The 26,714-nt window shown below is 49.0% G+C and overlaps 1 protein-coding gene across 3 annotated transcripts in view; it reads right to left on the reverse strand.

Moving 5' to 3' along the window:
* Window positions 1–26,714, reverse strand: part of LOC138569529 (cytochrome P450 3A21-like) — a 542,158-nt gene that overhangs the window by 129,282 nt on the left and 386,162 nt on the right. For all 3 annotated transcript variants that reach the window (XM_069647584.1, XM_069647582.1, XM_069647583.1), the window contains 2 exons: window positions 23,909–23,997; window positions 23,591–23,739 (listed from right to left, as the gene is read on the reverse strand). In XM_069647584.1, coding sequence (XP_069503685.1) covers window positions 23,591–23,739; window positions 23,909–23,997 — 238 coding nt within the window. The remainder of the gene's footprint in view (window positions 1–23,590; window positions 23,740–23,908; window positions 23,998–26,714) is intronic.

Raw genomic sequence — 26,714 nt, forward strand, 5'->3', positions numbered from 1 at the left:
TCGTGTGGATTCTGCAGCAGCAGAGTTGAGTTAAAGATCTCCCAAACAAAGTGAACCCGCACAGTTTGTTACAACAGCAGGGCAACGGAGCGGCCGTGTGTATCTCAGCCAAATGTACACTACTCACTTCAGACCTGGGAATGCAAGTGTACGAATCGTGTGAGAGTGACAAGGACTCGAAATACAACACAACCTGGCGGCGGTTACAGAGCAAGACTCCTGGGTAGGCTGGTCAGTCTGCTGGATGGCCCAGAGACACTTCCGAAGGCTTACGTGCAGGAGATGGTGAAGATGCCGAGAATAGCTGTCCCCGCTATTCCAAGGGTCGAAGTACCGGTACAGGCCTTCTGGTTCGATCAGAGGTAGAAAGGGTTTCACAAAGCGACAGCAGTGCAGAGGAGCAGTCCTTCAGCGGGTCACCAGCGATTCCTCGGTTCAGCCTCGTGGTTGCAGGATACTTGGCTCCTGTATTCCTTTGTTCATGAGAACTCAGGAGATCGACATGGTAGTGGCATTTCCAGCCCCCTCTTATCCACTCTTCCCTTCGCGCCAAAACGGAGGGGACCCAATGGGAGATCCGCTTATAAAACACTCACACCATACGTGGACCTATCACGGACCACGGTGGTCCCAGGCATTCATACCACACTAGACTCTCTGGCACCCAGGATGTGTATTGGGACCAGACATCCCAGCCCACATCCTGGAGGCACACACAAGGCCTGTAGAAGCCCGCGAAAGCATCTGTGTTTCGCGGGAAAGTACATGCCCAAATAAGGAAGGCCCCGGGTCGGCTCGACCTGGGGAAGGTGAAGGGGGCAAGACGGTCAGCGGACATGACAAAAGAGCCTCGTGGTCTGGTCATTTTGGGAGCCAGGCCACCATTTTGGGCTAAGCGCGAGAAACGCGCTTAAAACGCCAAAAGGGGCTCAAAAACACAAGAAACGAACGATCGCTGCCACCATTCCCGTCCGTGATTCACTTGCACCGATCAGTTATAATCCAAAAAGAGTATCTAGGGCCTGTAGAAGGCTAGAGACCCAAGAGAGCAGTAACTTAGCTTACAGTGCCCTCTTGTGTCATGTTGCACGATAGGTGCAACATGATAAAGAAACTACGGAAAACAGCGTTTCCCGGTACTGACTGTTTTAAGGGCATGTCAGTTTCCCCGTAAGAATGGAGCGAAAGCCCAGAGGAGTGCGGCAGAAGGCTGCACTTCTCTGGCAAAGTCTAGATCATGGTGAAAACAACAGCAAAAAGTTTAGGGGTTGCCACATGGAAGGAAAATTACCCACAATTAAGAAATCTTTCCTAACACTCGCCCCTCCCAGACTATGGACAGGGGGAACTAATCCACCCCTGGATGAGTCTCTTGTTCAGGTCGGTTAAACATTCTGGACAACCCATCAGCATTGCTATGTTGGACACCTGGCCTATGCTCAATAGTGAAGTCGAAGCCTTGTAGACTTATGGACCACCTAAGCAACTTTGGATTCTCTCCCTTCATGTTCATTAGCCACTTTAAGGGCTTATGGTCAGTTTGCACAGTGAAGTGGGTCCCATAGAGGTAGGGCCTCAGCTTCCGTAGGGCCCACACAACAGAGAAACATTCTTTCTCCACTGTGGACCATTTGAGCTCTCTGTCCTTAAGCTGGCGACTAATAAAACCAATAGGGTGTTCCTTACACTTCTCATCTACTTGTACAGCTCCTATCCCAGTGTCAGAGGCGTCCGTCTGAACAATAAAAGGTCTTTGATAATCAGGGGCTCTGAGGACCGGGGCCTGGCACAAGGAGTCTTTTAAGCCGTTGAAGGCCTTCTCACACTCGTCGGTCCAAGTTACCTTCTTGGTTTCTTCGGAGTGGTGAGGGCAGTCAGAGGGGCAGCTATGGTGCCATAGTCTGCCACGAAGTTGCGGTAATACCCCGTGAGTCCTAAGAAGGCTCTCACTTGGGTCTGTGTAGTGGGGGTAGGCCAGTCTTGTACTGCTTGTACTTTACTGGGAAGAGGCTGTATCCTCCCTCCACCTACTTCATGTCCAAGGTAAACCACTGAGCCTTGTCCAATCTGGCATTTACTAGCCTTTATGGTCAAGTGTGCTTTCTGAAGAGCCTGGAGCACAATCCCGAGGTGTTTCACATGGTCTTCCCAGGTGGCACTGAAAACTGCTATATCGTCCAGATATGCAAGACAGAATTCGTCCAACCCATTCAACACATGAGTCACAAGCCTCTGGAAAGTGGCAGGTGCATTTTTCAACCCGAACGGCATTACCCTGAATTGGTGAAGGCCGTCTGGAGTAGAAAACGCTGTCTTCTCCTTGGCATGTTCTGCTAAAGCTATTTGCCAATAGCCAGCAGTGAGGTCAAACGTGCTGAGGTACTTGGAGGCACCCAAAGTATCCACCAGCTCATCTGTTCGAGGCAAGGGGTGTGCATCTGTCTTGGTGACAGCATTCAGAGCCCTGTAATCCACACAGAACCTCAATTTAGAAGTGCCTGCCTTTGGAACCAAAACCACAGGGCTGGACCAAGGACTACTAGAGGGTTCAATTACCCCAAGGTCTAACATCTTGTTGACCTCTGTCTTAATATAAGACCGTACTTTGTCTGACATCCTGTATCCCCTACCTTTGGTAGGTACACTGTCTCCTGTGTCTATGTTATGTTTGCACCAAGGTGTCAAACCAGGCGACTGTGAAAACAGGGGGGAAAACTGCCTAAGCAAACTTTTCACCTCAGCCTGCTGATTAGAAGTCAGGTGAGGGGCCCCTCGGACACCCTCAAAGGAGCTATCTGAAGGACTGCTTTGGAACAGGTCGGGGAGAGGTTCAGACTCCTCTTCCTCAACATCTGAAGCCAGTAGCAGTGCTGCGATTTCGACTCTTGGGACGAAAGCCTTCAGCCTATTTACATGAAACACTTTTGGAGCCTGTCCAGGCCTTCCAAGGTCCACCACATAGTTAACCTCACCCAGGGGCTCCACCACTGTGTAAGGGCCTGACCATTTGTCCTGTAAAGCTCGAGGCCTTATGGGATTCATGATCAGGACTTGCTGACCAGGTGTAAAGTTGATGAGGGAAGCTTTCTGGTCGTACCAATGTTTCACCAGCGCTTGTCATGCCTTCAATTTATCACTAGCCAAGCCCATCAGAAGTACCATCCATTTTCTGAGCCCCAGCACATAATCTACTACGTTGGTAGTAACAGGAGGAGTGGGCATCTCCCATCCCTCTTTGACTATGGCTAAGGGTCCCCGTACAGGATGACCGAACAGAAGTTCGAAGGGGCTGAAGTCAACACCCTCCTGTGGTACCTCTCGGTAGGCAAATAGTAAGCATGGTAAAAGAAGATCCCATTTTCTTCTCTGAGGTTCTTCCAGAGCCCCAATCATGCTCTTTAACGTTCTGTTGAAACGTTCCACCAGACCATTGATCTGGGGGTGGTATGCAGAAGAGAACTTCTGTAGGTGACCCCACATTCTTTCCACATTGCCTGCATATACTTTGACATAAAGTTGCTGCCACGATCCGACACAACTTCTTTAGGGAAGCCAACCCTAGTAAATATGCCAAGTAACGCTTTTGCAACTGACTTGGCAGTTACAGTTTTCAATGGGATGGCCTCAGGATATCTGGTAACGTGGTCGACCAGCACAAGGATAAACCTATTGCCTGAGGATGTTTGCGGGTCAAGGGGACCAACGATGTCGATCCCTACCCTTTCGAATGGTATTCCCACAACTGGGAGTGGTACCAATGGAGCTTGGATTGTCGAGCCAACCTTACCAGATAACTGGCAGGAGGCACAACTCCTGCAGTGACTTTCTACTTGCACCCCCATCTTGGACCAGTAGAAGTGCATGGATAACCTTTGCTTGGTCCTCTTAATACCAAGGTGACCAGCAAGGGGCACTTCATGCGCCAACTGCAGGAGGAAGGGTCTTACAGCAAGGGGAACCACCAACCTCCTATGGTCTCCTTCTGTAGACTCTGTGGGCTCACTATACAGGAGTCCACCTTCCCAATAAATCCGATGCGTCCCAGGAGGTTCACCCTCAAGCTGGGAGCAGGCCTGTCTCCTTAGGCCTTCCAGAGATGGGCACTCACGTTGGCCTTTACTGAATTCTTCCCTGTCAGGACCACCTTCTACTAACAAGTCTTTTAGTTCAGGATAGTCGTTGGGGTCAAATACTTCAGGCATCGCCACCTCCTCGTCAGGCCCGGGCGATTGACCAACTTCCTCCACCGCAGTGGTAGGCGAGCTCGGGGGAATGTTCTTTTTCCCTCGTCTTGACTTCTTTACTCCTTTCGCCTTGGGTTTCCCCTTCGGCTGGGGCGGCGTATTGGTCTTGGCCAATGCTGCCCGTGTGCAGGGTCTGTCGGCAGTGTCTCCTACGAGCCCTAAAGCTCTGAGATCATTGCCTAACAGGACCTTTCCCGGGACGTTTCTCTGAATGCTCACTGGAATCCTGACTGCTGTACCATTTAAAGTAAGATTTACAGGTATTACTGGAAACATGCGAGGTGGGCCGTCAGCCAACTTAGTGGGCATCAGATTAGCTCTGGCAACTTCCTCTGAGTCTACCAAGGTAGAATCCACTACAGTTCGACTGCACCCACTATGCCTAAGAGCTGGAGTGTCTACCCCATTGATCAGCACACTGTCTTTAAAGTAGGGCTTGGTATTATCTGGAATCCTAGCATAAGCCTCTGCGACTTTAGGCTCCCAGGAACCCAGGGAAACTAAAACTACCTCAGCTTCTATACCACTGGGGAAGGAGTTTGAGGAGAAGGATGCTCCTGTAATCTCTTCTTCCTCGTAGGAGGAGAAGGCCAGATTAGCGGAGTGGACCCCCAAAGGTTTAACCTTACACCGGGGATCCCCCTTCACGTGGTCAGTTGCTCCACAAGCAAAACAAGATCCATTGGGTCTGTTTACATAGGGAGGCTTATTGTAACCAGAGTTCTGTTTCGGAGGCTGACCTCCACTACCCTGTGAGTTCTCTTGTGTCTTACCCTTATTTTTCTTTTTGTGGCCCTTTTGAGAAGAAGATTTATCAGATTCTCCACCCTCCTTATGTTTGGACTTTTTCCCTTCCTCCTGCTTACCAGGATGAGTTTTGTCCTTATGGGGGGACACTCGATGTGACACCCATAAGTCTGCTGCAATGGCCAGCTTCTTAGGATCTATCTCCTTCGAATCGGCCAAATGCTGTTTAAGCTCCGGGGAAGAAGATGCAAAAATGTGTTCCAGCATGACAAGATTTATCATGCCTTCAAAGGTAGAAACCTTATAACCTTCGACCCAGCCAGTCAAGTTTTTTAAGGATTCGACTACATAAGATACCCAAGTACCACCTTCTTTTTTCTTGTACTCTCGGAATCGTTTTAAGTATTGGGCAGGAGTCTTTCCAAACTTAAAAATGAGAGTTTGCTTTAACATTGCGAAATCAGCTCGCTCAGCCTTCGACATTTCCATAATGGCACTACAGCCAGAATGGGGCAGTCTGCTGAGTAACCAGGCAATCTTATCAGCATTGTCAACTTCTTGAACTTCACATGCATACTCAAACGTATTCAGCCAGTCCATAATGTCATTCCTTTCCTCGTACACACTGAGCAGATCTTTCGGAAACCGTGGATGAGAGGAGGCCCCAGACCCATGTCCAGGACCCTTGGACCCATTTGCAACCTGACGCTTGGCCAGTTCCAACTGGTGATCCCTGTCTTTCTGTTTTTCTGCCTGTTCGATTTTTAGCTTGACCCTATTGAACTCAAGCTCTTCCTGTAGTTTGGCCATATTGAACTCAAGCTCCTTCTGCCTAAACAGCAGCTCTTGCTTCTTGAATTCAAGCATGGCCTCCCCATCGACACTGGCAGAGGAAACATTAGACATCACATCCTCCCTGTCCTCGTGATCGCGGTGGATCAGTGCAGCGGCAGAACCATCGGTTCTACCAGTGAGAGCAGCCCCACCTCCTTCCGCACTGTCCTCAGAAGTTGGATCATATTCAATTTGGTGCCTTGAGAGGAAACACCTCTCTCCGCACACATCTTTTTCAATGTTTCGGATTTGGAAGCATTTAAAGTTAACAAGGTATTTGTTTCCATACTGTTAGATAGGACTATGGCCTTTTTAAAGTTATACTACGACAATTCACTACGTGTCCGGGTAGGAATAACTTGAAATGCCTTAGTTTATGTGCAACACTGGATACCTTCAGTGGTATCCCACCGCTGTACACCAATTTGTTAAGACTGATTTCTGAACTCTGTCCTGGCGGCGCAGAGGTTCAGAAGGCCAACCTAATTACTTGGAACAGGGTAACCTCTGGACAAGCCAGACCAATCAGGGTAGCGATCGCGGCGGTCAAGACTAGGTCTCAAGAGGGGTGAGGGTGACTGAAAGCCCGCAATGAGCACACAAAGCAAGGACACTTACAAATTACTCCAAACAGGTGGTATATTAAAAATATATACACATTTATTCCAAGGCCTTTGCAACAATGACCGTAGCGAGAAATCACAATAAAACTCTAGTAAACCAACACATACCAAACCAATACAATATATATACAAATACAAACGAGTCTAAAGCGTTAGATGCACGAAATGTGTAGTCCACCTAGAAGGGGAGGAAAACAGGCAGTGCGAAATAATGATTAGACCCAGTCCGCCTTCAGAGGCACCTAACTAAAAGGAAGTCCAAGCCCTACGAAGAGTGGAGCCTTGTGCTCAAAAGTACCTGCACACGCTGGTGCCAACGGGCAAAAAGGGGAGTCTCTTCGAGGGAATCAGGCAGTTCAGTTTGGTGCACAAATGAAGAAGAACAGAGTTCCGCGACTCAAGCGCAGCCTCCACTGTGGGCAGAAGCAGAGCGTGAGTACGGAAAGGCGTGCTGTTTGACACAGCGGGGAAAAGCTATGGGCTCCTGCAGGAGGGCGACCAGTTCCAAGCTATGCTACTCACCGGTCCCCGATGCAAGCAGACCCTGGCTTCTCCGCGTCAGTTTCAGTGCTGGCAGGTTCAGGGGAGCAGGGGACGTCTCGTCGTCGTGTGGATTCTGCAGCAGCAGAGTTGAGTTAAAGATGTCCCAAACGAAGTGAACCCGCACAGGTGGTTACCACAGCAGGGCAACGGAGCGGCCGTGTGTATCTCAGCCAAATGTACACTACTCACTTCAGACCTGGGAATGCCAAGTGTACGAATCGTGTGAGAGTGACAAGGACTCGAAATACAACACAACCTGGCGGCGGTTACAGAGCAAGACTCCTGGGTAGGCTGGTCAGTCTGCTGGATGGCCCAGAGACACTTCCGAAGGCTTACGTGCAGGAGATGGTGAAGATGCCGAGAATAGCTGTCCCCGCTATTCCAAGGGTCGAAGTACCAGTACAGGCCTTCTGGTTCGATCAGAGGTAGAAAGGGTTTTACAAAGCGACAGCAGTGCAGAAGAGCAGTCCTTCAGCGGGTCACCAGCGATTCCTCGGTTCAGCCTCGTGGTTGCAGGATACTTGGCTCCTGTATTCCTTTGTTCGTGAGAACTCAGGAGATCGACATGGTAGTGGCATTTCCAGCCCCCTCTTATCCACGGTTCCCTTCGCGCCAAAACAGAGGGGACCCAATGGGAGATCCGCTGATAAAACACTCACACCATACGTGGACCTATCACAGACCATGGTGGTCCCAGGCATTCATACCACACTAGACTCTCTGGCACCCAGGATGTGTATTGGGACCAGACATCCCAGCCCACATCCTGGAGGCACACACAAGGCCTTTAGAAGCCCGCGAAAGCATCTGTGTTTCGCGGGAAAGTACATGCCCAAATAAGGAAGGCCCCGGGTCGGCTCGACCTGGGGAAGGTGAAGGGGGCAAGACGGTCAGCGGACAGGACAAAGGAGCCTCATGGTCTTGCCATTTTGGGAGCCAGGCCACCATTTTGGGCTAAGCGTGAGAAACGCGCTTAAAACGCCAAAAGGAGCTCAAAAACACAAGAAACGATCGCTGCCACCATTCCCGTCCGGGATTCACTTGCGCCGATCAGTTACAATCCAAAAAGAGTATCTAGGGCCTGTAGAAGGCTAGAGACCCAAGAGAGCAGTAACTTAGCTTACAGTGCCCTCTTATGTCATGTTGCACGAAAGCTGCAACATGATAAAGAAATTACGGAAAGCAGCGTTTCCCGGTACTGACTGTCTTAAGGGCATGTCAGTTTCCCCGTAAGAATGGATCGAAAGCCCAGAGGAGTGCGGCAGAAGGCTGCACTTCTCTGGCAAAGTCTAGATCATGGTGAAAACAACAGCAAAAAGTTTAAGGGGTTGCCACATGGAAGGAAAATTACCCACAATTAAGAAATCTTTCCTAACAGCTGGTATGGACCAGATACTGCCCTCTCATTTTCAGTAGCGGATACCATACTAAGATGGGGCCCATGTTGCATGTGTAGGCTGGTATGGACCAGATACTGCCCTCTCATTTTCAGTAGCGGATACCATAGTAAGATGGGGCCCACGTTGCATGTGTAGGCTGGTATGGACCAGATACCGCCCTCTCATTTTCAGTAGCGGATACCATAGTAAGATGGGGCCCATGTTGCATGTGTAGGCTGGTATGGACCAGATACTGCCCTCTCATTTTCAGTAGCGGATACCATAGTAAGATGGGTCCCACGTTGCAGCTAGAGCGTGGGTGATTCATAGCTGAACGCATTCAATAGCGGATACCATAGTAAGATGGGGCACACGTTGCAGCTAGAGCATGGGTGATTCATAGCTGAACGCATTCAGTAGCGGATATCATAGTAAGATGGGGCCCACGTTGCAGCTAGAGCGTGGGTGATTCATAGCTGAACAAAATCGGTAGCGGATACCATAATAAGATGGGGCCCACGTGGCAGATAGAGCGTGGGTGATTCATAGCTGAACGAATTCAGTAGCGGATACCATAGTAAGATGGGGCCCATGTTAATGTTAAAGGATATTTGTACCGTGCACTATCACCACCGGAGTGTTCCCTGGGGCTCTGGCGGCTCTGAAAAAAAGGGAACGTTGCAGCTAGAACGTGGATGATTCATAGCTGAACGCATTCAGTAGCGGATACCATAGTAAGATGGGGCCCACGTTGCAGCTAGAGCGTGGGTGATTAATAGCTGAACGCATTCAGTAGCGGATACCATAGTAAGATGGGGCCCACGTTGCAGCTAGAGCGTGGGTGATTAATAGCTGAAAGCATTATGTGATATTGCTTGGAAAGTTAACAAAAAAACCTAACCAATTCATTTTCTAGCCTAACTTTCGAAGCAATGCTGAACAGCACTGGCCAGGGCTTGCTTCTGTATGGCAGTGTACATTTGTCGAGTGCAGGTTAAAAAAAAACGTGATAAACAACTGGCAGATACTTAAAATATTTTTCTGACACTCCCCAATACACAAATCTGAACATGCGCAGTGTAGATGCACACATTCAGATGCCCTGTTTCACTACCTTTGCGATTTTGCCCCAAAAGGGGGTGTTACTATGCATTTCGATGGACACCCCAAATCTCAAACAGGATGCGATTTGAAATGCGCACAAATGTAGGACCTTCCCCTGCACCTGTTTCGACTAGCCGCAGGGGAAGGCACTATGCGCCTGATAGGTTAATTTCTCATTGTTTTTGGAGGGGGAGAGCAGCCGACTGAACCGCTTCTCCCTCACTTGCATTTCTATGCTCCAAACAAGGATAGAAATGCTATTTCTTTTATTTTTGCTGCATTTAATTTCTCTACCACGTAGTTGCTGTGGCCTGATATTGATTAGTGTCGGGAGCGTGCTCCCAACTCTAATGCATGCAAGGGGACTGGACAGTACATCTTTGCGATACTGTCCATTTCTGTAATGAGCACAAATAAAAACAAAAAGGCATCTTCTTTGCTTTTTCCATGTGCGCTCATTTCTGAGAATCTGTCCCACACCGCTTACGCCTGTTAAGATATTATGTGGGTCGTCTGATGTTAAAAGGCTAGTCCGACATTAAACTTGCAGTGAAATACATTTTACAAATTATACATTTCGGAAGCTCATTGCAAAGTAGTGGTACTTTGATGAAGAAATTAAGGTCACTTAAAAACATCACTGAAGCAACTAATAGTCCATGCGGGGTGACACTGAATTTAGGTGAAGCTGAAGACATTTTGCCTGCAGTGAAATTGAGCTAATGTAGAGGAGCAGGTGGACACGTCATCCCTAGCTCCCGCACCCGCACCTACATCATATTGGAATAGCAGGAGAAGAGCCTTATGTGGGACACCAGGGGCCTGATTAGCAGAAGCGTTTTATAATGGCACAATCCCAAAGGAAACCACTTTGTGAATCAGGCCCCATGTATTGTCCCAATACCGCATTGAGTGTATCAGAGACGATATGCATTCAGACAACCATATCAAATGTGCTCTGCACTGAAAGAGTGGAAGGATGTTTGCACACACTATTGGATAATCGGACAAGGGAAGTGTGACGTCATGAAAGAAAGACTTGAAGACGCACTGAAACAATGTGCAAAAACATAAAGGATAAAGATGTAACTTGGGGGTTTAAGAGAAACATGTAATTGAATTCAGAGAAATCATATGCACGAAAGAAATAAGTGAGAAGAGATGAAGTGAACGTATATGTGCGGAAACACAAGGTAGCTGAGACTTATAGAAGCTTGCTGCAGAAAAAAACATAACTTGGCCAAGGCGGCCATGAGAAAAAGATGGACGTCGAGCTCGTGTTAAAACTATTCAAGCTACCTCAGAGACAGACCAGGGCTGCAGAGTCAGAATATGCTGGAAAAACAGCTTGTGTGAGGAACACAAAGGAGCCTATTGGCCTGGGATCAAGGATGCCACTTCAAGGAATAATTGCAAGGCACAACGGGAGTGAAGAGGATAGGTCATGTGCGTAAGACACATTTCTCCAAGATTAAGCAAAGCCATCTGCAAGTACCAAGTACTGCACATTCAAAGATGCAAAAAGCATATGCAAGGTGGAGTGAGCAAGTCTCGAGAGGCCAAAGAGGAGTAATGACACCCAGCTTAATTAAATCAAATAGCAGTAAATAAAAGGTTGAAATGGACAAAATCGTGGTCACCTCGCACTTGATTCAGAAGTCAAAAACAAGGGCTATTCACTAAGCTCCAGACGAAGATAATGGTCTACCAACACTCCCTTGAAAGTATCAAAACAGGGAACAGGCTGCAAGGTCAACTATAAAGAAGAAGCCTTGGCTTGGGGCCTGACCGATGAGAGATGATAGACTAATTGGGCAAGTGGGTAATAGTCTGACCTTGCTCTCTGCACCTGAGTTTAGTTTTGTTTACGTGATGCTAACAAGCCGAAATGTCCAAGGTTGGGAGAGAATGCCAAGCAATCAGAGGATCTATGTAGCAACATGCTATTCAGTGTTGCACAGGCCAACCATCTGCTGTTATTCTGCTATAATCTGTATTACATGTATTTAGAGATGGTTCAACGCGTGCCTATTATATAAGGGGCCTCCAGTGATATTACTAATGCTTATATGATATATAGATACATATGTTCCCTTAACGAATCCCTCCCTTCAATAGGTTTTAAAGTTTGCCATGTAGGATGATGCCATAGATGATGTACATTGAGGTATAAAGCCTTTGTGTAATCAAAATTGAAGTGTGAGTGCATGGACTACAGTTTGTTGTTCGCCAGATTGCCCTAATTTATTTGACCTGAAAATAAAGTAGTACTTTGCCATATTCTTTGAGTCTGTCCGGTTACTTGGGTCTGTGATTATTATTGGTAATTCCATCTAGCACATGAGACGCTTCAAGGTACTAGAACACACTCCAAAGGGCCACCTAAGCTCCAGTTTAGCTGCACTGCAGTCCCAGTGCTTTCTTCGTGGACAAACCCCTCCTGCGACAGCCTGATATTGTTTAGCTGGCAGACTGGTCAGTCTTGGGAGTGGAGATTGTACTGGCAACCCATCTTCCTCACCTGGGCCTTCCACTTGCACACAAGAAATAAGACAAGCAGTTGGATATTGCTGAGACAGAGTGCATATAGCAGGCATGTTTGTGCAGGCGCCTGTACCCGCCTCTCTTCCGAGTGAGCAGAGTCGCCTGTATGAGATGTGGCGGGCTGCATGGAGCTAGCACTCATGATGTACCTTTTCTTTGCAATTGAAACTTACCCTGTCTTTGTCCCTGCTGTATTTTGAGCCCAAATATTACTAAGTATATGTGCTTTCCAGCTTCGTGTAAGGAAACAAATGAATTCTGCTATTTCCTTCCTCTGGTACAGGTTTGTGCCTGACTCTTACAAGACAGCATCAGGTATTTCCTGATTGGATGAATGCTCCTGTCACTCCAATACATCTGTTCCCGCCTCCCCCAACCCATACTTGGGGGAAATAAATCTCAGCTATTCTTTCCTCTAATACTAAGCCCTAGTTCATCTTCTTCATCCTAGCACTTGTCCTTCGTTGCTGGCCTGGCCCACATTTGTCGGCAGCCCATGCTGCCTTTTGTAAGGGTGCAGAAGTAGGAGACCGACACACAGGTGGGCATGCTTTGGTTGCAAACCTATTAATTAAAAAATGAAAGAAAAAACCCTATTTGTCAGGCTCTTTAAACTGCCAAGAAGGAACAAGTTACTTACCTGTAACTGTTGTTCTCTAGCATGGGTCTGGCATGGATTCACATGCTCATGAATGTTCCCCGTCGACAGGCTGGGAATCCTCTGTAAAGAAGAAAAAATCAGTTTCAGTTTAGTTTCTGAACTGTCTTTCTACTAATAACCAATTACTGGTCTCTGAGTCATACTGCCCCAGCCAATGACTGCCCTCTACCTAAGCCCCTCCTCTGGCAGCCATCTTCAGATTTGGTAGCAAGTAAAGTGGCAGTAGGACCAAGAGAAGAGCCGCAGAGGGGTTAGAGGGAGGGTTCGCATGTGAATCCATGCTAGACCCATGCTGAAGAACAACAGTTACAGGTAAGTAACTTGTTCCTTCTCCAGCATGGGGTCTGGCATGGATTCACATGCTCATGAATACAAGAATACATAGCAGTACACACATGCACAACCACGAGAGGTGGCAAGGCTCAACATTAACCATTTCAACAACTCAACATTAAGCATCTCTTACCTCCTCACCAGGCTCATCTTCAAGCGAACATGTTGCGCAGCACTGCTTGGCCGACTCTGGACTCCTCCCTGGAATCCTGATAGACGCAGTAGAATTTCGTGAAGGTGTGCGTCGACCTCCACGTAGCAGCCCTGCAGATGTCCAGCAGAGGCACACCAGACAGGAACGCCGTAGTAGCAGTGATCGCTCTGGTCGAATGGGCTCTCGGACGGCCAGGCAACGGTCGGTTTCCCAACTGGTGACAGTGCATGATGCAGCCAGAGAGCCACTGGAAATGGATGCCTTGGAGAGGGCCTTCCCTTGGTTCACAGGGCCAAAGTTCACAAACAGCTGTGATGACTTCCGAAAGAACAGCGCTCTAGCCACCTCCAGCGAGTGCAAAGTCCTCTCAGCCGGCATGAAGGAGGGGTGCGTCCTCAGCACTACCCTCATCTCGTGGAATGTCAGGTACAGGGGCTTGCAGGAGAGGGCCTGGATCTCTCCCACTCGTCGTGCGGAGGTGATGGCCACAAGGAATGCCATATTCCACAATAGAAATTTCAGCGGCGCCAAATGCAAAGGCCCGAACGGCAGACCCATGAGCCTGGTCAGCACCACGTTGAGCTCCCACACCAGGGCCAGAGCCTTCACCAGCAGGACGAGTGGAACAATCCTTTCATGAACTCCTTCACCAGGCGGTGGGACCACAGCGACGACCTCCCCGGAGTTCTGGTGTAGCGGGAGATAGCCGCCAGATGAATTTTGATGGAGGCATGCGCCAGCCCCGCCTTGGCCAGCGACAGCAAGTACGGCAGCACTTGAGGGGCCGTAATCCATAGAGGGTTGATCTTCTGTGCACAGCACCAGACAGAGAACCTCTTTATGTCTATAGCACTTAAGAGTCGAGGAAGCCTTGGCCTTGGCAGGTACCTCCTTGCAGTCCGGCGGCATATTGTAGCCTCCGAACTCTAGTGCTGCAGGAGCCAGGCCTACAGGTTCAGCGATCCTGGGTCGTGATGCAGGATCGCGCCTCCTTCCCTGGCGAGAAGATCCGCATCTGTCGGCAGCTTCACTGGAGGGGACACTGACATGTCGAGAAGGTCCGGGAACCATATCCGTCTCGGCCACACCGGTGCAACAAGGATCATCCTGCACCGGGAACGTCTGAGCTGACTGATGAGTCGCAGAAGCAACGGCAATGGTGGGAAGACATAGAAGAACAGGCCGTCCCAGGGAAAGGAGAATACGTCCCCCAAGCTCGATCTGGGGATTGCCCCATTGTCAGAATAGGAGATCTACCTGATCTTGGCGAAGCTCCCACTCATGGCAAGAGCGCAGCTCCCTGCTGAGTGAGTCGGCGACGGTGTTCTTCACTGCTGCCAGGTGAAAGGGTACCAGGAACATCCCTTGGCCGACGGCCCAGTGCCACAGATCTTGCGCTTCCTTGGAGAGAGCCGGGGATCTGGTGCCCCCCTGCTTCCGGATGTAGTACATCATGGTGTTATTGTCGGTGAAGACCCGTACCACTTTGCCCTTGAGGGATGGAAGGAAGGACCTGAGAGCCTAGAATACGGCCCGCAGCTCCAGGACGTTGATGTGCAGCGCCCTCTCCTCCGGGAGCCAAAGGCCTCTTGCATGGAGATATCTGGTGTGCACGCCCCATCTATTCAGAGGGGCGTCTGTCGTCACTGTTTCCTGATGCGCTGGGGTCTGGAAGTCCGTGTCCGCCACGAGATGCGCGCGGGTGCCCCACCACCGGATCCCTTGTCGGAAAGTCTCATTGAGGGCGATCTTGTCCTCGAAGCTTCCTGCCATGTGTATCCAACGGGTGTCGAGGAACTCCTGCAGCGGCCACATTCGCAACCTACACAGCCGCACGAGGTAGATGCATGATGACATCATGCCGAGCAGGGACTTGATGGACCTCACCCTGGCAACTTCCATGGTCAACAGCCGTTGTACCTTGCCCAGGATGGCCTTTATCCTAGTCTCCGATAGTGAAGCTAGCGACGCCACAGTGTTGAGCCTGGCTCCCAGGAACAGAGCATCCTGCGATGGCACCAAGCAGGACTTTGCATAGCTTATTGAGAACCTCAGTTCCGTGAGCAGGCGGACGGTGCTCGCTGTGTGGTCGACGGCGAGGTCCCTTGGCTTTGCTCGGATGAGCCAATCATCCAGATAGGGGCAGGCGTGGATCCCCTGCAGGTGCAGCCGCACTGCCACCGGTGCCAGGCACTTGGTGAAGTGCGGCTTGAACTGATAGTGCTGCCTTTGGCCCACGAAGCGCAGACATTTTCGATGTCCCTTGCATATGGCGATGTGGAAGTAAGAATCCTCCAGGTCCAGTGACGACAGGAAGTCCCCTTCTTCAAGCTGTCCCAGCAAGTGCTGAATGGTGACCATCTGGAATTTCTGGGATTTTATGTATTTGTTGAGGCGGTGGAGGTCTAGGATGGGCCGCCAGTCTTCTTTTGGATGAGGAAGTGCCACGAGTATACTCCGGAGCCTCTTCGGGATGGGCTCTATCGCGCCCTTTTCCAGCATCGCTCGTACCTTCAGAAGTAGCTGTGAAATGTGGTTTTCTTTCCTGGCCACCGAAGGAAAGTGGGGACACTTTCTTTGGAACTCCAGAATGTGTCGATGGGCTAAGGCATCCAGCACCCAAAGGTCGGTGGAGATGGATTTCCACACGCCGACGAAGTTCGCCACCGGTCTCCCACCGGGGTGCTCTGGTGGGGGCCCGATGTCACGGTAGGTTCAGTCCTGCTTTGCCGAGGCCTTGCCACCTTGGCCCTCTGGCGACGACAATGATGTCCACCGGTCTTGCTGCGGCCCCTGTAGGCTTCCTGCGATGGAAAACAGGCCGCCTGACGGTACGACGAAGAGCTGCTGCCGAATCCTTTGGCGGCACCTTGAGACTTGCCTCCGGAGGTCAGAAAGGATGGCCGTTGCTGATGGAGCGTGCCCAAGGCACGGGTCATCTCGGTGTCCACCTTGATGGCCTGCAGTGACTCGTCCACTGCCTTGCCAAACAGGTTGTTCCCGTTGAAGGGCATGTCCAGTAACCTGGTCTGTACGTCCTGATGGAAATCGGTGGCCCTGAGCCAACCGCGCCGGTGAAGGCAAATGTTGTTGCCCATCTGGCAAAAACCGGTGTCGGCGAGGTCCGTGGCTACCGTGCTGGCGTGGCCAGAAGCCACCTGGCCCTCCTTCAGTATTGAGGGTCTCAGCTCTCTTGTCGTTCGGAAGGAAGTACAGGAGGGGGGCGATTTTAAACCACAGCTCCCTATCGTAGCAGGCCACGATAGCGAGAGCGTTGGCCGCCTTAATGGTCGTCGCTGCCGACAAGATGACCCGACATCCCATGGCGTCCAGCTTCTTCCCCTCGCCGTCCGGCGGGGAAGTGGAAGTTGATGCCGTCGCCCCAGCCGATTTCTTCTTGGCCGCCGCGGAGACTACTGAGTCCGGGGACGGCTGGGCCCTGAGGCAGATAGGAGTGGAGTTTGGGTCCCGGTACTTCTTCTCGTACCCGTCTCTCTTCGCAGGGGCCGTGGACAGGTTCTTCAGTAGGGACATTCCCTCATCCCAGATGTTGTCCAACAGGGGTACTGAGAGTATGGTCTTCCTCTTGGCCTCTCGTCTTTGATAAAGGAATACCTTCTTCTTCGGCTCTTCGGGGCATAGCTGGAAGTGCTCTGAGGCCCTGGCGATCATGACGTGAAATGAGCCGATTTCGTCAGGAGGGGAAGCCCAGGGAGGGGGCGACAGGAGATCTGTTCTGTCATCGCTGCCATCGTCCGTCCCCATCGTCACCATCTCTGTCTCCGTCTAGTCCCTCGGTGGAGGGGATGGAGGTGAAGGATGGAAGGGCGGGTGAGGATGGATCTGCCTTCGCTTGGATGGTGGGATCTCTGACGGTCCAGGCGCCGCTGTGTTGTCTGCCGGAGGCAAGGGCAACCTTGTCCTTATTTCTGTGCACAGCGTGTGCAAGGCTAACAAGATGTCCTCCGACCTGTCTGCCGGTGGAGTCAGCGGTTGTGACGGTAGCGTCGGCAGCGGTGTAGAGTCCTCCGGCTCTTCACCGATCTGCCATTCTTCACTGTCTCCCCCGTCGCTTTCCACGTCCGCCTCATCGGGGTCCTTCCCGTAGGAAACCTACGTGTGAGGGAAGCTTGACCTGGCATGATCCGTGCTGTTCATGTGCCCATTTGTTAGGAACACCTGCATGCTGTACCTTTTTCTGCTTGTGAGGGTAATCTCCGCTGGCCCTGTCCATTCTGTACCTGTTTGTGAGGGAAGCTTTGTAGGGACCCTCCATATGCTGTATTTGCATGTGAGTCGCGTTTTCACTGGCTGTGCCTGTGCTATGCATGTACCCATGTGTGAGGGAAGCTTGGCTTGGCATGATCCATGCTGTTCATGTACCCATTTGTTAGGAAAACCTGCATTAGCCATCTCCACCCTGTACCTTTCCCTGCTTGTGAGAGTAATCTGCGCTGGCCCTGTCCATTCTGTGCCTGTTTATGAAAGAAGCCTGCATTGAATATGGCCATACTGTGCCCATTCTGAACTGTTGTAAAGAGAAAATTGCTCTATGGAGCCTATTTGAGAGGGAAGCTTGCACTAGCCCTCTTCTTGATGCAGGCATACTTGTTTGTTAAGGAAGCTTACAGCGGCCCTGCACATGCAGCATCTCTTTATGAGGAAGGCTTCCACTGGCCCTGATCATGCTGTACCTGATGGATTTTGAGGGATGTTTGCATGAGCCTGGTCCACATAGTACGTGTTTGGGAAGTGCGTGCGCTGGCCCTGTCTATACTGTGACTGTACCTGTTCCGCTTGTAACGGACGCCTGTGCTGGTCCAGTCCATGTAATAATTGTTTGTGCTGTATTTGTAAGGGAAGCTCGCATTTGTATGATCTTTGCAGCGCCGCTGCCTCAGCTGTGACTTTCATGAGTGCCCATGAGGCAAGCTGGCATTGCTGCTACCCATGAGCTACCTGTTTGGTGTGTTGGTGCCTTGAAATGCTGCTATCATTGAGGTAGCTGTCCAGTGTATCATGGAAGCCTTCAATCCCGCATGCTCCCTATGTCGTACCAGTTCTTTGTGTAGAGAGCACTTTCACATGGGCCCCCGAGGTGGAAGGCCCAGAGGCATAAGGTGGGAGGTGGGCTTGCAGGAGGAAGCGCCCCTCCCTAGGTGATATTGCCAACACCTAACGGGTGCATGTCCAGTGGCACTCAGGTGTGCAGGGAGGGCCACAAAACCACCCAAACAAACAAAATGGATCCAGACTACTGGGCGCCCGAGCAGGCTGGAAGGTGGTAGAGACAAGTAACAAACACCTGTCAAACAGGTGGTCCCTGACAGCTACATCAAGGGCCTCCGTCCCAAACGGACTTAAGGGAGGACACAGGGCCTTTAATGTGGCAAAGGGGGCTACCTGCCCTCATGCCTTTTTTGGCCTATATCTAAGGAGGGCAAGGTAGCCCCTCCAGTACTCCCGTTCCACTGGCACTGACGCTTTCCTGCACCAAAGACTGGCACGCTGAAGAAAAACGGAATAAAAAATCTCCCCTCCCCCCCCATAAGAAGTGCTAGGTTTAGGTAGCACCAATAATAAATGACACCATGCGGACAGTTACCGCTGGGATAAGGGTAAATAGGCAAAAACAATGCACCACTAAAAAATCTAATTACTGAAACATAAAGGAAGAAAAGGATGAATACGGAAAACTACTAGCGTCTTGCAAGAGGCAATATAAAAAAGTGAAATATGATGGATAAAATGAAGGAAGCATATGGAGAAGTAAATAAGGTTACATCTAACCAAGGCTTAAATATGGAAAAGGGATAAATGCCTAAAAGAGCTAACGCCTCGCAAGAGGCAATATAAAGGTGGAACGTGCTGTGCAGAAAGAAGGAAGGAGGCCGATGGCTAATTCAGGAAGGCAGCATATAACTAAAAGTCAAAAATGGGAAGAGGATAAACCCAGATAAGAGCTACCGCCTTGCAAGAGTCAATGAGAAAAAGGAAAGATGCCACATAAAAAGAAGGAAACAAGTGGCGAAAATTAAACCAGACACGGCTCAACGCCGGGTCATCAGAAAGTCGCAAGCTTTTGAATGAAGGGCGGCAGGGATCAGCCTCGAGTTGGCCCTACAGTGGAGTAGGGGCCCGGCTCACCTGATCCCATGTTCCCCAAAATCGTTTTGTTTTACCATTATGTTTTTGTTGTTGGTTTTCTTTACACAAAGCTCATTATGTAATAAAGCTTGTTGCCAAAGTGTTTCCTCATAATTATGGTACCCTATGACCTGTTATAAGGGAAAGGGGTGTGAGGTGGGCTGTTGTGGTTATTTCATTATTGCATCTTGTCTGTTACCTGCACAGCTTCCCTGCACTAAAACACTCCCAGGCTTATGCTCTGACAATACCCAGATTGTAGCTTTCTAGAATGCCAAGGACCTTTACGGTTATAGCTCATAGTACTGAATCAAAAGGATCGAATGACAAAAGGGTCGAGTCAATTCGACCGAAAAAAAGGATCGATTTTTTTTTGTTGGTGTAAATACCCCCTTTTAAAGCTAAACTAGAGCAAAAAAAAAAATACATTTTCATTTTTTTTCGATCCTTTGGTTTTCGGTCGAATGCACTCCCACCTTTTGCATTCGATCCTTTTGTTTTCGAAACTTTAACTGGACACCGACGTTTACACATCTGCTGCGTTTCTGTTTTCTTTGTGGGAATAAAGTCTGTTAGTCTTTTAAGCGAGTTAAGGAAGCGGTGTGGCCCACATTCCCAAAACAAAAATATCGTACCGTGGGGAATTGTACATTTTAAAGAACATTGGACTGGTATAAATGGTTAAGACTCGAAGATGCACAGTGCATTAAACACGCTATTCAGGAAACCTGGCGGAAGAAGAACTTCCCCCCACATCTCTGCTCTCTCTAAGGCTGGCAGGCAGAGCAACCTCTCCATTTTCAAGTCTGGCACTGCTAATGGCTGCCAATCGCCAGTTGGTGATCATCAATCTGGTCAAAGAAATGTCAACATGTGGCTTGTTCGCCACTGCCAGATGGTTCTTTGGGCAGCAGAGCATCTGCGTGAGATTGGCTGAAAGAGTCCCACTACTACTACCCTCCTCCGCTACTAACACAGTTTTCACTCACTCGAGCTGTGGTTTCTGGAGATCTGTTAAGGTGGAATGGGTGCATGCTGGGGGCAGGGCATAGGTACTGCAAGCTTTCAGTGGTAGCTCGACCTTCAAATATGGGGGCTGCTGGCAGAGGGATAGCAGTGCTGGTGGGAGGACGCTCAAGCCTAGTTTCTACAATCCTTAAATAGAAGCCCACTGTGTGTCATTGTTAGGGAGGATTCTCTTATAAGGCTAATTTCCCAAACCTAGTGAGTCCCCAGTAGCTTTGCTGGATTTTCGGGGTTTGTTTTTTTCTCCTGCTAAGAGTGAGTCTCTTTTCCTCCCACTCTTAAGCATGATTTGAGGTATGTATTTGACTTTGTATGTGCTTATGGGCTATGGGGTCTTTTACTCCATGGGGTATCATCTGTTTTTCATGTGTGTTACACAGCACCCTCAGTGCAGTAACACAGGGGTGTCATAGTGACCCCAAACATAGACTCCATACCCTGGGACTTACTACTGTCTCCCAGGGCATGTAAAGTCACCATTGACTTTACTAGTCCAAAATTGTGAACAGAACCAGTACAAACCATCATATTGTGGAAGTACTGGAAGGGGTTAATTCGATTGCCCCGGGTCTGTTTCCAAGGGGGCACTGTCCAGTCCCCCCTTGTCGAGTTTCTGGCTGGTGGCAGTGGTTACCACGCAAAATATTCCACCGGAATATTTCCTATGGGATTTTCCCATTGATTTTAAACGCACCACTTTTTGGTGCAATGTTAAATATACCGCCGGTTTATTTATTTAATATTAAATCAACGGTTGGGTCTTTTTGCCAGAACTCGTTTCTAAAATGGCGTTCGTGTCCGGCTCTGTAACTCTTACCAAGGTCGAGTGCTTTGTTCCACTTTTTGGCAGGCTTCTCTACAGAAGCCCTCCAAATGGTGCCACACTGTTTGGGTTCCACAGGATGTGTGGGGAGGGTAATTGGCACCCTGCACTGCATTGCCTTAGCAACCCAAGTCGCACTCTATTCTGATTGGCCCGGTGGTGAGCCGCCCGGCTCACCACTTAGCATGTGTGAGTGACAGCTAGGCTGTTGAATGGGGGTTTTTCTGCATAAAAGCAGGGCCTTTGGGACTGGAACTTCAGAAGTCGCCACAGGACCTAAGAATCCGAAGAGGGAAGAAGCTGAGCCATCTGCAACGACGACACCACCGGTGGAGCCTGCTGTAACGAACTCACCACTTTCCACGACAAGAGAAGATCTCCTGCTGGACGAGTCTTCTTCCTCTGAGCTGGTGGGACCGACCAGCTCGCCCCTTTCACCTTCCAAAGACGTCTCTTGGTCGAATCGCCCGTGCCAAGCACCCCAGCGGCCGGATAGCCAAGCTTCACCACATTGACCGTGAATAAAAGGAACGCACGTTTTGACCAACGAACTCCGCAGCTGGTTTCATCCCTGTGCAGTGCAACAACTCCAAGTTTCCTCCTTGACGAGATCCTCTCTTCCCCTGGTCGAATCAAGAAACTGCAACCACTGCCAGGAACAACTGCCACCGCTGGAGCTTCCTCTCTCTTTAAGGTACTGTGTTCTGCCTGGCCTCCCTTTCTTCGGTTTGCCCAAGGTGACCCTTAAATCCTTGGCTTTCCAACTGGGTTGGCCCCAGACCTTCTAATTTTAACTTCTTGAATCACCCCAACCTCTTTTGAACATTCTGCAAAGACTTTTATTGCATTTTAAACTGTGTGATCTTGGGCACATTTCGCTTTGCTCCATTTAAAGTGGACCTGGCCTATGAACTTTGGCTCTACAGTGTATACTGCCTTACTCCCTTGCTTTGAACTTCTAGAAGTGTTGGGACCTGTTTTATTTCTATGCTCTGCCTTTTTCTCTCCCTTTAACTTAACTATTGGAGTGCCATCTAGGTTATGCGCTCACATCTGTTTTAACAAATCGTGGTGTTTGAACTCTGACTTGTCTAATAGTTATCAAGGGAGGTGTGTTTTTACCTGACTGTGTTTTAACTTGCTTTTGATTTAGAGTGCTAGTGTATTGCCTAAAGTGTGTTTTAAATAAATAATTATATACTTTTGATACAAAGCTCTGGTCAGTGTTTGTTTGCTCTACTGTGTTTTTAGCCCTTTTGTGTGTACTCTATATACTGCCCTACTCTTCTTGAGAGAAGTCTGACTGCTCAGCCACAGCTACGAGGTAAATCTGGGTGGTACAGACTGCTACCAATTGGGTTTACTGCTTACTCCTGTAGTCTTAATCTTCTTGCAGTGGTCCCCAAGGGAACTGCACAGGATTCTGCCCAACAGTCATTGAAGTGGTCCACATTGGCCCAGGAATCTGGCTCATACAGGTCATGCTGGTGTGGGGGATGGTAGTGTGGGATATGAATGCCTGGTGGGCATTATTTCTCTTTCTCCCCAATATCATGGGTTTTTACTAATCCTGCCTGACACTTGTATTTCTAACCCTGCCTGAGCTGCTCATCATTTCGAATCCTGTCTGTGGGCCTCATTAGGACTCTGGCAGTAGGAGGTTAACGGCGCCGGTAGAGCTGCTGGTGCCGTTAACCCCTCAACCCCTCATTATGAGGTCCACTCGCGGGACCCGCTAAGGACGTCTGGTCAGACTAGACGTCCTTAGCGGGTCCCGCGAGCGGCCCAGCATGCTAACAACAGGCCTGTCATTAAGGAACCCGTTGTTAGCATGCTCCCCATTCCCATTCAGCCCATGGGGGCTCAAATGAGAATGGGGATGGTCCGGGTTCCCTGAATGGGGAAATACCGGGCCCTCCTAGGTCGGAATGGACCGGTATTTCCCCATTCAGGGAACCCAGACCCGAGGGCATGGCTACCCCTAAACTCGTAATGAGGCCCAGTGTGTTATAGAGTGTGTCTATAGGAGAGTGGGAACATGTTGGGCAATACATCCATGTGAAGAGGCGAGGACACATTTGGCAGGAGGGGATGCTATATTTAGAATACATGGGGTTGGTATTGGCAGTGCGAACGCTTGCAGTGGCCCTACTTCAAATACAATACGTGTGGTGCAAAATCCCAAACAGCAGGAAAAGTGTGGAGAAAAGAACAACAACGTTTCAAAAGTAGGTTTAGAAAAGACATGTCTTTGCATTTTTACGTCAACAAATACTTGTAACCTTGCATTGGAAACCTTCGTGAAAATCTAGTGTAGTAAACGGATGCAGGAAACAAGGAAGAGGCAGCCCAAAGAAAACTGAGCACGCGCGCCACGGTATTCTATTGTTTACAAAAGCGATAGTGGTCGGCATGGAAACCATCAAACCTGCAATAAGGATGAGGGGGCTGAAGAATCCCAGTTTGAGCGCCTTCTTGATGTGTGTAACGAAGGGGTCGCTCGGGTTGTTGAGGGAGTCAATATTTACACTGAAGGAGGTGCTGGAGACCACGTCCATGCTGTAGGCTCCAAATAGGCTGCAGAGTCAACGAGAGAGTAGACATTTTGATGCAAACACTTTTAAAGATTGAAAACAAACTGTGCATACACGCACGCATATTCCCTCTCACTCACATGCACGCCTTCTCTCACACGCACAAATACACACACACACATGCGCCTGCATTTTGCAAACGATGTACTCACTCCTTCATATTTACAGGCTCATCTGTCGCCATTTTCTTGTGTGCGTTTTTCCTCAAACTGCTTCCATAATGACTGATGATGGGAAACATCTGGAACAGAAATACATGACTGGTGGAGAAGACCCAATCTATTCAAGCTTGATCAACAGGCCTCAAAAAGCTGGGCTTCCTCTTTACCTGCATCCCTTTATTTCCTGCTGACTCCTGAGATGGATCATGCCATGCGCACCAGGCTCCTGTTCCACCTACGCTTGCTCACGTTCATAAGCTGCCTAGCTCAAGCGTCCTCAGAGTTTGGGAATGAACCCCTCCCCCATCAACACACATTTAATCAGCGAGCAGTGATGGAAAACGTACGAGTGTCTGCACTCTATTTAGAAACCCCAAAGAGCTATGGATATTCAACAACAGACTAAGCCCTATAACCCCCACATTGTACAGTATTTGGCTTCTAGACTTTCCACCACCAGCATGTGACAAGGGCCCACCTGGAGAAATCGTTGAAGCCCAATTCAGTAAGGGCTTATCCAGAAGGAGCTTGCTTCTATCTGAAGATGTTTCAGAAGAAGGTTGATGGCACCCTTTCTTGCCCCTAGCTTTTCCTTGGCTCAGCCATGTCATAAAGGCCCCCTCCTTTAAAACAAAGTAAACTTCTAAGGTTGTTTGTGTTATCAATGAGTGTTAAATCGAAACTATATCCTGCCACTTCCTCAGATAGGGAAACCTGTCTGCTCCAACCCCCAGCCCAGAAACAGCGCACATAATCAATGAACTTATTGCAATGGCCTTTGCGAGATATGACAGCCTGGATCCGGGAGGATAGCTCAGGGGTAACACTCTCAACCTTAGAAGCAAGGCGAAGCAGAGCAACACAGGTTGGAGCAACACAGGTTCGATCCCCGGGCGTGTTATAAATAACCAATTATAATCCATCCAAACCCAGAATCTGCCGCCTGCCTTCGCCCTGCAGCAGTGGGGGTTCTTTGATGATGCTGAATTCCCCACATGTGGGCCCAAGCCCCATTCCAGATACTGCGTTCTGCTCTCCTATTTTGTTGGCTGTTAATAAACGCCTTCTAATAGAGTTTGCAAGTCCAACTTGCTAATGCGATGAAAAATACAGGCAGAGAGGTACCAACGCTCGTGGGCCATGTAATGTTTTCCTCCCTGGAAACATCAGCTGCATTGGCGGGCGGAGTGCTCCAACTCTCTTCTGCCTCCTAAAGTGAACGTAGAAGTTGTGAGGAATTTGCTTTTGGCATGGGGTTGCCAATTGCTAGGTTTAAAAATAAAGGGTTTTAAAAGGTATGCCGTACACCTTTAAATAAGGACCTAAATTCAAGAGCTCCATGTAAATGAGACTTTTGCAGTCAGTGAGCACCCTCCAAATTCCCATAAGCAAAACGGGGGCTCTCTAGGTACATATATCGAACACACAAAATGAGGTATGGGTTAAGGACCATGGAATGTGCGCTATGTCCACTCTCATAAGCTATTGGAAGTGACCAAACTGCGTCGCCATGTCACAAAATGGGTGCACCCATAAGCACCTACAGGTTGTACTTCAGTTGGTGGTGTGCAACAGGCGTGTCACGGTCGTGCCCTCTAATTTGTCCAAAACAATGGAAAGTAAAAGTCTGTGTAGTTTTGAGTATAATAGTATCATCAATGTCTTTATTCCACAGGATGTCAGCCGACACGTGTTTTGACAAACATCGTTTTCAAGGCATTCGTCCGTAGTTGCAATACCCAAATGTATTATTGAGTAGAAGGATATATTCGCCACAAACATGTCGGATGGACTGTAAACTCCAAATTAATGTAAAACTATGTAAAACTGCTGTCACATTTGAGGCCTCTGATCTCCCAAAAAAGTGCCGAAACTATTGCCAGGGCAATAATAGGGGCCAAGCTGGACTATTGTTGCAGTCTTTTCTTTGGATCCAGTAAGGGGGTCATTCAGAGACTACAGGTGGTCCAGAACTGGGCCGTGAGAGTGGTGGTCGGCCTCTCTAGACGTGAGCATGTTACAGAGGCTAGGCGAGGTCTTCAATGGCTGCCAGTGGAATCCAGAATTACATTTCGAAAGTTGATAATTACTTTTAAGTGTTGAATGTTGCTGATGCCTCCGTACCTTCAATGTTATATTACAGACAAAGCTATTAGGAGATCCTTAAGGTCGGATTCAAAAAACTTTCTGGAGCAACCTAGAGCCAGGACATCTAAGGCCGAACATGGTGCCTTTGCATTTAAGTCACCAAGTCTATGGAACAATCTGCCAGATTATCTGTGTAATCTTGGTTGCCTTGTTAAATTCAAGAAGGCTCTTAAAACCTTCCTCTTTTGAGTCAAATTTCTAGTACCATCCATTTCACTTCTGCTATTTCTAGGGCACTAGGTGGCTCTTCTTTTCTCCTCTTCTTTTTTTGTTTTCCGCGCATTCATGCCTGAGGGTCTATAGTGCGCTATATAAATACCTTGTAATGTAATGTAATGTAAATTCATAAATGTGCCTTTATGGCGTTAGGCGTTCGTAATGGTAATTACGAATGCCTAACAGCATTAATATACATTGTCGCAGCTTCAATACCGATTTTCTACACTAGAACTTGTGCATGGGGCATACAGGCACTTTTATGAACTTACATTAATTGAGAGTTTACAGTCCATTCGACTTGTTTGTGGCGAAAATATCCTTCAACTTAATAATACATTTGGGCATTGTAACTACGGACGAATGCCTTGAAAACAACGTTTGTCGAAACACGTGTTGACTGACATCCTGTGGAATAAAGACATTGATGATA

This window comes from Ambystoma mexicanum, chromosome 2q (assembly GCF_040938575.1).
Source record: "Ambystoma mexicanum isolate Mex_15411 chromosome 2q, UKY_AmexF1_1, whole genome shotgun sequence".
Lineage (NCBI taxonomy): Eukaryota > Metazoa > Chordata > Amphibia > Caudata > Ambystomatidae > Ambystoma > Ambystoma mexicanum.